We start from the raw sequence: 12,355 nt of genomic DNA on the forward strand, positions 1-12,355 counted from the left end.
AAGGACGTGCTCAGTAGTTCCCCTTCAGACTCACAATACCCTCAACAAAGGGCTTACGGCATCAATGAAAGTGATGAACAAGCAACTCCATGGGAACATTTCAGAAACATGCATTCCTCACACATGTGCCCCCCAATGTAAATGGCCCTACACACTTCTCCAAATCCAGAATTAATGCCACCCTTGTTCTGGATCAGGTTACAGTCTGTCTAGTCTCCGAGGATGGTGTGGGGAGAAGTACCCAGCAGATTGTACACCCTCAAGACTCCAGACCCCATCTTCCTCTCCTTGTGAGATGGCATAAGTCACCTGTCACCCCTCCTTACAGAGCGTCAGGTGTTGGCAATAAGCAGGCCCACAGCAGACTTCAGTTTACTGTGGCTTAAGGGAACTCTTGACTCTAATATTGACACCTCCAGTCTTTCAAAATGTCCCTCCCTTAAGTGTAAAAATAGAAGGAAGTGGAATGTTGGAGAACTTAGCAGCTATGTCCGTGAAGGTCCTCAGGCTTCCGGTAGCTATAGATGTAAAGCACACTGTTAGGCACATTTTAAGGCACTTACAAGTAAAGCTGACCATTGTGTTTTTCATGGAAGATAGAATTTCTTTAACTTTTAACAGTGAATGATAGGGGAACACCATTTCATCCTGACCATTTCTTTCTCCTCTTGATGTCCAAAGCCAATTTTCTAAGACGGACACATAACTCCATATTTAGAAGAAAAATAAATGGGCATCTGGGGAGCCAGCATTGACGTTCAGCCTTGAAAATTGAATCCACTGTTGCAATAGCAAACTGTACATTATCTTCCTAAGAAAATACTAATTTATCAGTCCCAAGAGCCAAAGAGTTGTTCTGTGTCAGCAATCAGCTTAGCCTCATAATTATAAATTTGTAAGGATCTGTTGAAAGACATGGATCCAGAAGAATTATAGTGTTTCATAGTGAGTCACTTAGAATAGAGAGCCCTGTTATTTGTAGACATTCCATATAGTCCTAGAAATTTAGAGATGGATCCGGTCTTAGCAATCATATAGTCTAACCCTTTTATTTTACACATGAAGAAATCAGGCCTTGGAACTTATTGTAGGAAATATATAAAAAGATTTCCATATGCCGCACATCTTCTAAATGTCTATCTTCAATACATCACTAACACCGCCTTTGGGATGTTCATCACGGTGTTCCCAAAATATGGCGAGATGGACTCATTGTTACAAGACTCTGATTTATATACTATACTTTGCACCTTTGGTCTGGCATATTCCTTTCTTCCTTTTCTCCCTCCGCCCTCCATTTATTCATTCATTCACTAAGAGAGAGGCCCCTGAGCCCTATTATCTGTGAGATGTTGTGCTAGACAGATGGCCAGTTATAAACACAAGGAAGCTCATGAGCAATCTGTGCCTTAGAGGAACTTGTCGAGACAGACGGTGAGACTGATGAATGGGTGAGTAGTTGCAAAAGAGCTTCATAAATACCCAACTCTAGGCGTGGGCAAGTCTATCTCAGGGTGTTGAGAAGCAAGGGGCAAGAGTTTCCTGTGAGAGTCTGAGGAAGTGCACCATGGACGTAAGCCTTGAGGGGAATCTTGTCAGATGAGCCTTGTCTCAGGCAGAGAAAGCAGTGAGGGCTTTGCTGGAGAGGGGGAACTTGCCCAAAGGCAGGAGCACTGAAGGAGGAACATGGTGTATCCAGAAACAGGGAGTTTAGCAATGACGGTGCAGGAGGAATTGTGTGATGTGGGAAGATGAGTGTTTAGATGAGAAGATAAATTAGAAAATAAACACAGAGGCACCTGGGTGGCTTAGCTGGATGACTTCGGCTCATGAAGTCATGATCTCAGGGTTCGTGAGTTCGAGCCCCACATCAGGCTCTCTGCTGTCAGCACAGAGCCCACTTCAGATCCTCTGTCCCCATCCCTCTCTGCGCCTCCCCTGCTCATGGTCTCTCTCTCTCTCTCTCTCTCTCTCTCAAAAATAAACATTAAAAAAATAAAATAAATATAGGCATACCTCCTTTTATTGTGCTTCCTTTCTATTGAGCTTGTCAAATATTTCATTGTGTTTTTCAAGTTGAAGGTCTATGGTAGTGCTGTGTCGAGCACGTCTCTCTGGGCCATTTTTCCAACAGCATTTGTTCGATTCATATCCATGTCACATTTTGGTAATTCTCACAGTTTGTCAGTTTTTTTCATTCTTATTATGTTCGTTATGTTATTTATCAGCAGTGATCTTTGATGTTACTCTTGCATTTGTTTTTGGAGCGCCACACTCCATGGCCGTAGCAGATGGTAAAGCTAATTGACAAATGTGGTGAGTGTTCTGACTGGTGCACCGACCAGCCATTTTCCCATCTCTCTCCCTGTCCTTGGGCCTCCCTATTCCCTGAGACATTCCAGTTTCAGAATTTGGCCAATTAAGAATACTACAAGGACCTCAAAGTGTTCACATGAAAGGAAGAGTTGCATGTCTCCACTTCAAGTCAAAGCTAGAAATGATTATGACTTCATTCATCTGTGGAATTTAAGGTACAAAACAGATGAACAAAAGGGGAGGGAAGCAAAAATAATATGAAAACAGGGAGGGGGACAAAATGATAAGAGACACTTAAATACAGAGAACAAACTGAGGACTGATGGGGTGGGGGTAGGGGGTGGGGAAAATGGGTGATGGGCTTTAAGGAGGACACTTGTTGGGATGAGCACTGGTGTTATACTCAGGGAATGAATCACTGGGATCTATTCCTGAAGTCATTATTGCACTAGATGCTAACTAACTTGGATGTAAATAAGAAATAAAAAAGCTAGAAATGATTAAGTTTGTTGGGAGAGGCATGATCAAAAGCCAGGATAGGCTAAAAGCTAGGCCTCTTGCTGCACCAAAAGGCAGTCAGTCATGAAGGCAAGTACAAATTGTTGAAGGAAATTTAAAGTGCTTCTCCAGTGAACACACGGAAGATTCGAAAGCAACACAGCCTTATTGCTGATATGGAGAGAGTTTTAATGGTCCCTTCAGAACATCTCCTTAAGCCAAAGCCTCATCCGGAGCAAGGCTCTAACTCTCTTCAATAAGAGAGGGCCGGGAGAGGTGAGGAAATTGCAGAAGAAAAGTTTGAAGCTGGCAGACATTCGTGCATGAAGTTTAAGGTAAGAAGCTTTCTGTCCCATAGAAGTGCAAGGGGGGACGGCACATGCTTAGGTAGAGGCTGTAACAAGTTATCCAGAAGATCGAGCTGGGATCATTCATGAAGGCGGCTACACTAAGCAACAGATTTTCAGTGTAGATGAAACAGCCCTCTAGGGGAAGAAGAGGTCATCTAGGACTTTTCATAGCTAAAAAGAAGTCAGTGCCTGGCTTGAAGGGACAGGTGACTCTTTTATTAGGGGCTAACATAGCTGGTAACTTTAGGTTGAAGCCACTGCTCATTTGCCATTCTGAAAACCCTAGGGCTCTTAAGAATTCTGCTACATCTACCCACCTTGTGCTCTGCAAATGAAACAACACAACCTGAATAACAGCACATCTGTTTACAGAATGAGTTACTGAATATTATAAGCCCACTGCTGAGACCTACTGCTCAGAAAAAAAGATTTCTTTGAAAATATGACTGCTCGTGGACAATGCACCTGGTCACCTAAGAGCTCTGATGGAGGAGTACAATGACCTGAATGTTGCTTTCTTGCCTGCTAATACAACATTCATTCAGCGGCCGGTGGATCAAGGAGTCATTTCAACTTTCAAGTCTTGTTATTGAAAAAATATATTTTGTAAGGCAATAGCTGTGATAGATAGTGATTCTTTTGATGGCTCTGGGCAACGTAAATTGAAAACCTTCTGGAAAGGATTCACCAGCCTCGACGCCATTAAGAACATATGTGGTTCATGGGAGCCGGTCAAAATATCAACATTTACAGGAGTTTGAAGACATTGATTTCCACCCTCATGGACGACTGTCAGGGTTTCTAGACTTCAGTGGACGAAGTCACCGCAGATATGGTGGAAACAGCAAGAGAATTAGCATTAGAAGTGGAGCCTAAAGATGGGACTAAATTGCTGCAAATCTCATGATAAAGCTTGAATGGATGGAGGAGTAGAGGAAGTGGTTTCTTGAGATTGAATGTACTCCTGGGGAAGATGCCGTGAAGATTATTCAGTTACAACAAAGGAACTAGAACATGACTTGCACTTAGTTGATCAAACAGTGGTAGGCTTTGAGAGGATTGTGTCCAATTGTGAGAGAAATTCGGCCATTCTGCAAATGGTTTCAAACGGCATCACGTGCTACAGAGAAGCCATTAGTGAATCTATCAATGTGACAAACTTCATTGTGGTCTTACTTTAAGAGAGTGCCAGAGCTTCCCCCAGTCTGGTCAGTCAACAGCCATCAACATCAAAGCAAGAGCCTCCTCTAGCAAAAAGATGGTAACTGGCGCTTTGCAGCAATAAAGTATTTTTAGTTAAGGTCTATATACTGTTTTTTGGACATAATGCAGTTACACAATTAATAGACTACAGTATAGTGTGGGTGTAACTATTATATGCACTGGGGAACCAAAAGATTCACTTGACTTGCTTTATTGAAATATTCCCTTTATTGTAGTGGTCTGGAACCAAACCCACAAAATCTCTGACGTTATGTCTGCATAAAAACTGCTGCATCCTATGCTAAGGAATTTAGTTTCCCAAACTTCAGTAATTTAAGTGTTAAATCCACCATATGTGTCATATCCAAAGTTGTCTTATGTTATTTTTGCTCTACCTTTATACTACTCATACTATTATCTATCTTACAGTTTCCTAAAATGCCTTACTTTGAAACACACCTGTTTTCAAAAGAAACTTCACATCAGTATTGTAAATAGAAAACCAGCATCAGGCACCTGGGTGGCTCAGGTTAAGCGTTAACCAAGTTAACCTCGGTTAAGCGTCTGACTCTTGATTTTAGCTCAGGTCATGATCTCGCAGTTCATGAGATCTAGCCCCACATAGCAAACTGACAGTGCAGAGCCTGCTTGAGATTCTCTCTCCTTTCTCTGCCTCTCCCCCACTCACTCATGTGTGCACGTGCTCTCTCTCAAAATAAATAAACATTAAAAAAAAAAGAAAAATAAACGTCAATTGCAATAAATTAAAGGTCATCATTAAAATGAATGTGATGAAAATAAAACATTCCTGTTAAGTCTTTGCTTGTGAAAGTCTCCGAGCCTGAGACTTGCTGTCTCCTCATTTTTCAGGGAGATGATAAGTTTTGGAGAGGAGTTAAATTCATTGTAGCACCAAACTGAGATTCCTTAAATTAATTAGGAGGAAAAAAGACAGTTGAATGGCATAAAGCTTCCTTACTTTCCTTTTTAATTTTTAAATGTTTATTTATTTTTGAGAGAGAGAGAGAGCATGAGCAGAGAAGAGCAAAGAGAGAGGGAGACACAGAATCCGAAGCAGGCTCCAGGCTCTGGGCTGTCAGCACAGAGCCCATCGTGGGCCTCGAACCCACAAACCGTGAGATCACGACCTGAGCTGAAGTCGGACACTTAACCGACTGAGCCACCCAGACACCCTAAAGCTTCCTTATTTTCTATGTCAGGAGTATCCATCATGGTTCCTGTGTGCCATCTTAGATACTACAAGGATATGCATGTGACATAGGGGGAAATGTCATAGGCAATACAGGGCCATCTGAGTATTTTGAGCTAAGAAGTGACAAAATCACACCTATATGAAGAGGGAAAACTCAGGACTACAAAGGGAGACCAGAGAAGTAGCTAGAACTTTGCAGCACAAGGGTCCCAGCGTGGACTAGTTAGTGTAACAGGATGGACAAGAGAAACCAGACTTGAGAGAAATTTGCGATCAAGCCACAGCCAGATTTGGTGCCTGGGGGGATGAGATCCACAGGTCAAGGGAAGTGAAAGGCCAGCGATGCTTTGCAGATGGATGGCTTGAGAGACTGCATGAGTGGTCATGTGACCCAGGCCAGGTTTACAAAGACTATGCGGTAGAGTGTGTATGCCCGATGAGGAGAATGGGAGGGAGCAAGTAAGGTAGGAGAGGGGTAAGACCCCAGCTTTGGAACATCTACCTGTGACAAGTATGCACCTATCCTAGGCTCACATTAAATGCTTGTGGCAGAAATGGCAACGTGTGGATGGCAGGCAATTGGAGGCCACCTTGCTGAAGCTCAGGGACATCCCCACTGCCAGTTAGATTGAAAGAGATCTATACTGGTCTATAAATCAGCATCAAAAACATTTGCACTTACCTACCAACTATTTTAGAAAATTGGTGACATAATCAGGTCGACAGGTTTAAGGTGTATTAGACATGTTTACTTTCGTTAAGATGTTCAAAATGAATCCATCCAACCAAGAAGTCATTAAGAACCTAGTTCTATAAAGCAGTTTGCTGAGAACTTTGAGCCAGAGAGAGATAAATTAGACACAGACCCTGTTCTCATAGAGCTTGTAAAGATCTAATAAGATAAGGGAAAAAATTTTCAGGGATTTAAAGCTTAACGTACGAAGGCTTTATTCATGATTTCCAGAAAACCTATTTAGCCTCAAAATCTTTCTAGTAACTATAGTTAGTCTGAACTTTATTTCCATGTGTTTTAAGAAATTGATTATGGGGGCGCCTGGGTGGCTCAGTTGGTTAGGCATCCGACTTTGGCTCAGGTCATGATCTCACGGTTTGTGAGTTCAAGCCCCGCATCAGGCTCTGTGCTGACAGCTCAGAGCCTGGAGCCTGCTTTGGATTCTGTGTCTCGCTCTCTCTCTCTGCCCCTCCCCTGCTCACGCTCTGTCTCTCTCTGCCTCAAAAATAAATAAAACATTTAAAAATTTAAAAAAAAAAAAGAAATTGATTATGGTGTTGGGGTAGAACAATAGTATAAATGAAATTTGGAGTAGACTTACAGAACTGTAAGTTAAAATCTTTTCAATCATAAGTATTCCTTTTTCTTATGTTGTGCTTAAAATGCTCATTTTCCCAGCTTAGGAGAAACAATATAAAGTTTTGTTTTATGTATAGAATAAAATTTCCCTTCTTCCTCAGATGAGTATATATAGTAATAAATTAGAGCCATCTCATGAGAGTCTCTTAAACAATCAGTTTTATGTAACTGGGATTTTTTTTTTCCTGGTCATCAAGACACAGACTAGAAAGCATAGAGTTCACCCTCTCAGCCTAAAAAAGAGTCATACGTTTAAATAAGAGGAAGGACAACAAGCCTAATGTTGATGCCTCTTCTTCAGTTTCTAGACCCTTCTGTGGAAAGAAGTGTTTTTATAAGACTCAGACAGAATTCATTTCCATAGAGCATTCTTAATGGCTCCTGTCAGTACAAAACAGCTGGGAAACATATGGTATCCATTTCCCTGTATCACTTGGAAAAAATTTCACATGTAAATAAAGCCAACATAAAAGAGTAGCCCTTTGAACCCACGACCTTATACAATACATAAATGTATTGGCACAATGCACTCGTTGTATTGGTCCACTAAGTTATGTGACTTTAAAGGTTTTTATCACATCCTGAGATGCACATTTTCAAGAAGTTTCAAAGGAATCAAGGTAATTGGCAAAATATTAGCAAATACCATGCCTAACAATTAGTATGTATTCCTGAAATGTTAAGGGATACACACACACGTGCGCATGTGCACACACGCCACCGTATTTTAAGCTTTTTAGAAAAAATAGTGGATAAAATTAAAGGCATATTTACACATTGTAAATTCTGTGTCTGCTATCTCTGCTATTTTAAAGAAGTCACCATGTGTTCTTGAAAGGAAGAGAGAAAAGCTTGGCGGAAGTTTCTGGCAGACAATTTTTCATAGCTTCACATTTTGGGGGAAAAATGGACGTATAAAGGATAGGAAACCTTTTAAATATATAATGGACCAACTGGAATTAGGCTTTGCCTTTGCATATTTACTTTTCATAAATAACTTTAGAAGATCCAACTCTTATTGGTGATTATCACTCCTCTGAGTTTATTAACGGGGCTTTCGTCCCCTGTGATATTAAGCTGTAAATCCCTGAGAAGGATGCGCTTTGGGCACTTCGAAGGAGATTTAATGCGTTGCGCAAAGTGAGATTCAAATTCAAATACTCGCGTTTGTTAATTGTATTCTCTGTGCCAAGTACTGGGTACAGCATAGAAGCAGAGCCAGCGAAAAAGAAGAGGTGCTGCAGCTTAACAGCATCTAGATACCTCCCTTCCCTCCTGGACCATTCCTCGTTAATACCTGTCCCTTACTGGACAGAATCCAGGCTTGTCGCCACAGCTCATAATGTTCTCTTCTTAGACGTTAAAGGTCTCAGAGCCATAATTCCGCTTAGTGCAGACCTTCTGAAAACCTGTGCGAAATTATGGTCTCTTTTGGAGGAAAGAACCATCCACCAACAATTACATCGCATTCAGGCTCAGAACACTTTCTCTTACCTCCTTAACTTACTCTGAACTTCTCTGAACTTCTCTGAATCCTTTTAGATATATCCCAGTAAGAACAAGAATGACCAGCGATCTAAATTTGGGGAGCTTTTAATGACTTGTATGCCACTTTCACCCAAGATTTAGTGGGAGCTGGGGACTGTCATAGAAGTTACAGACCTGAATACACCCCACCTCTTTAATTCTTTGGTTGTGCCCAGTAGCAAAGAACAGACACAAGCACATGCTTTGGGATTAAATACTTCCCACCAATTGTTCCAGAAGAGGAGAGAGAGAGCTCCTAGTTGGAAGGCATGTCCTGAAACCTCCCCCCTTCCAAGGGGGATGGTGTAAATGTAATGGAAGAGGAGGAGGAGGGGTCCATAAATCAGTGACCTACAAGTTTCCAAGAGCTGGGTCATCAGTCTAGTCAGGGGAGTGTCCCAGAGAGGAGGCAGGATCATCACAATGGAGGAGACTGGTGTCCTGTCACCCTGCACCACGAGAAGGCATGGGGTTGCCTTTCCGGAGGCTGACTGGGAGAGATGGTGTTCTTATCTTCAACGTCCAGACACATTGCTCTTTCACTGGACGCTCCAACTCAACCAGACCCTCACTCAAAGACAAACCAGCACTTTTTATCTGAGCTTCGCAGAGAAATGAGAAGGAAAAAAAAAACAACCACTAACCTGCACATCTCACTCTCCCTTTCTAACTTCCTCTCCTCCTGGTTCTTCCCAGCTTTGCCAACAATGGAGGGCAGCTTTGAATCTTCCCGCGTGTTCCGTTATAAAGTACAAATACATTATGTTGCTGTGTGCATATGCCAGAAAGCATGGTGAAATTCCCCGAGCGACGGTTCGTTGGGATACTCATCTGTGGGAGAAAATCACCCAGTAGGTCACAGTTTGAGTTTGCCCAATATTAAATAACTTACCCCTTCTTTATATGAGACTTCTTAAGCTTTAAGGATGTGCATGTGTGTGTGCACGCACATATACGCATGTGTGTACGTTCATCCCTTGTCTCCCTAAACTAGTTTGGAAGTTTATTTAACATAGAGGATTCTATCTCCAATTCTGCTTCTCCAGGTGGTGACAAGTCTCATAATACTTCCAAAGAGGTATAGCCATCCAGGGAATGAACCTAAAAATCTGTCGGGGTTTGTTTGTTGTTTTGGCTGTCTCCTTTTACCATGCTTCCTACTTGAGTTCATTTTGAGCCAATATGCCATCACTTTTATCACTCACTGTTTTCTAGTGGTAAGTATGAACCGTTTGTTTTGGGATATCTTGTGTTTGATTTGCCTTCTCCCTACAGGTGTCCCCTTAGACAGGGGCTTTCTTTGAACATAACCTGAGTGGTCCATGTCTGGCCGCATGGCCAAGATACCTTCAGTGTTTCAATGTAATGCTCTCCTCTTTTATATATTTCAAAACAGTTTCTAGTTCGAGCTGGAATTGCAGTGTGTCGGCTCTCATCACAAACACGCAGAAGCCCACAGGCATCGCTGATGTGTATAGTAAGTTCCGTCCCGTGAAGCGAGTTTCCCCACTGAAACACCAGCCAGAGACTCTGGACAACAATGAAAGTGATGACCAAAAGAACCAGAAGGTGGAGTGCCAGAAAGGGAGTGATTCAGAGCCAGGCCCCCCACCTGAGGAGCTCAGCCCTGGAGATGGAGACAGTGGCCCCCAAAGTAAGAGCACCGAGCCCAGCACCTTGCTGGGTGAACTGGAGCATTATGACCTTGACATGGATGAGATTCTGGATGTGCCTTACATTAAATCCAGTCAACAGCTTGCCCCTTTTACCAAGGTGACTTCAGATAAGAGAATTTTGGGTTTGTGCACAACCATCAATGGCCTTTCTGGCAAAGCCTGTTCTCCCGGAAGTGCCGAGAGCTCACCGTCCACCCTGACACCATTCTGTGTTCTTTCTCCCGTGAAAAGCCCTCACTTGAGAAAAGCGTCATCCATCATCCGCGACCAGCAAAAGCTCTCTGCTGAAGAATCTGAGAGCTCACCGCCTTTGGTTAAGTGTGGCTCCGCATACGAGCCTGAAAACCAGAGCAAGGACTTCCTAAACAAGACCTTTAGTGATCCTCATAGTCGAAAGCGCGAGAAGGCAATGCCAGACTGCCAGCTCAGGGACTTCCATCCACAGTCCTCCGCAACAGAACCCAAAGTGGAAGAGCAGATCGGGGGTGTGAGCTGGACCAGCTCCCAAGGCCCAGAAGAAAGGAGTGAGTATCTGAAAAAAGGGAAAAGCATCTTGAACATCGTTAAAGAAGGACAGATATCTCTCCTGGTGAGTATGATCTAATTCGGTAATCTAGAGACTCCAGTTTTACCAACTCCTTCATGAGTAACAGAATGATGAGTGTTTGTTCCCATCCTGCCTTAATCTTTACTCGTAGCTTTAGTTTGATGATGTGCCTTTTGAAGTTTAAAATCCAACTTTAGATTAGTACCAGGGAAAATAAACAGCTATAGAGGGAGTGTTATTCCCCTTTAACTTTGCAGGACTTTGACTGAAATGGGACACATAATCTAAAACAACACAAGTCTAGGGGCACCTGGGTGGCTCAGTCAGTTAAGCGTCCGACTTTGGCTCAGGTCATGATCTCATGGTTAGTGAGTTTGAGCCCCACGTCGGGCTCTGTGCTGACAGCTCGGAGCCTGGAGCCTGCTTCCGATTCTGCTTCTCCTTCTCTCTCTGCTCCTCCTCCACTTGTGCTCTGTCTCTCTCTATCAAAAATAAATAAATGTAAAAAAAATAATTAAAAAAATAAAACAAAAACACAAGTCCAGCACTTGCTTTAACACGACTCTTTATGTCTTTCTTTTCCCTTTTCAAATGGTCCCTAATGTTCCCACTCACTTACTCGTGGGGATGTGTGTGTTCCTTGTTGATGGTGGACCTGCCAGATCCATGAACAGAGGGTCTTCTGTTTTATCCTCATCATTATTCAGAAAAGTTGGACCAGGACGTTTAAGAACGTTTGCAGATAGAGCTTACCCTAGAGCTTGGTTGCCCTCTGACCTACATGGGGCTTTTCCTCAGTCCAGCTCTGCATGTCTAGGGAGTGCAAAGAAGCTTTTCCAAAGACTCTGGTCACAGAGTTAACATGATGTGTAAGAAAAGCCTGTTCTGCCTCGGCTCAGAGAGAGCTCAGCCGAAATCACACCCCATCTGCCTGCATTGTTCTTTTCTGGCTTCCAGACTTGGATCAAACAGTAGCAAGCCTGGGCTGATACCATGATGTTAATTAAAGTCTCACTCAAGAAAATCATCATATCTTGGCAGTGCGATTTCACTTAGGGTAAAGCCATACAGAAATAAGTACAATGTGCTTGGTCCATTATCCCAAATCTCACCGTTATAGGATAATAGGATTGAATGGTTTTACCAAATAAAGTAATAAAAAAATGTTTTCCTGCTGAAAATAGGTTTTCCATTTCTCCTGGCTCTTTTCTTTCTTTTTCTTTCTGGTTCATTTCTTCCTTTTGTCCATCCATGTTTTCATGTTTCCCGAGTGATAATACCTCTCAGTTCACCCAACAGTCTCTGTCAACCATGGAACTAACACAGGGAACTAAGCTTCGCTACAGGTGAGAAAATCAAAGTCCAGGTAGCGTCCAGGAGTCTGTCTGGGGTGAAAGTGTCTAGAAGAACCCCGTGGGGGCGCTAGTCATGGCAGCCATCGTGGAGTTTGCAATGAAAGCCAATTCTCTGTAGTTCAAGGCAGACGAGATGCTTGAGAGAAGTAGTTCCTTCATTCAACAAACCTACAACAGAGAATAAAACACAGTCTGGCTGTCAGCACTTAGCAGTCGAGTGGAGTAGAAAGAGAGGGAATTTGCCAGTTACCATAAATATCATTGCAGTTGTTTAGAAAGCCAGCTCGGAGTCTCCACA

General features: G+C 42.7%; 1 protein-coding gene across 8 annotated transcripts in view; it reads left to right on the plus strand.

Moving 5' to 3' along the window:
- Positions 1-12,355, plus strand: part of LOC123602363 (synuclein alpha interacting protein) — a 159,837-nt gene that overhangs the window by 107,430 nt on the left and 40,052 nt on the right. For all 8 annotated transcript variants that reach the window (XM_045486881.1, XM_045486889.1, XM_045486876.1 and 5 more), the window contains exon 4: positions 9,876-10,744. In XM_045486881.1, the coding sequence (XP_045342837.1) occupies positions 9,876-10,744 (869 nt within the window). The remainder of the gene's footprint in view (positions 1-9,875; positions 10,745-12,355) is intronic.

The sequence above is a fragment of the Leopardus geoffroyi genome, chromosome A1 (assembly GCF_018350155.1).
Source record: "Leopardus geoffroyi isolate Oge1 chromosome A1, O.geoffroyi_Oge1_pat1.0, whole genome shotgun sequence".
NCBI classification, from domain to species: Eukaryota; Metazoa; Chordata; class Mammalia; order Carnivora; family Felidae; genus Leopardus; species Leopardus geoffroyi.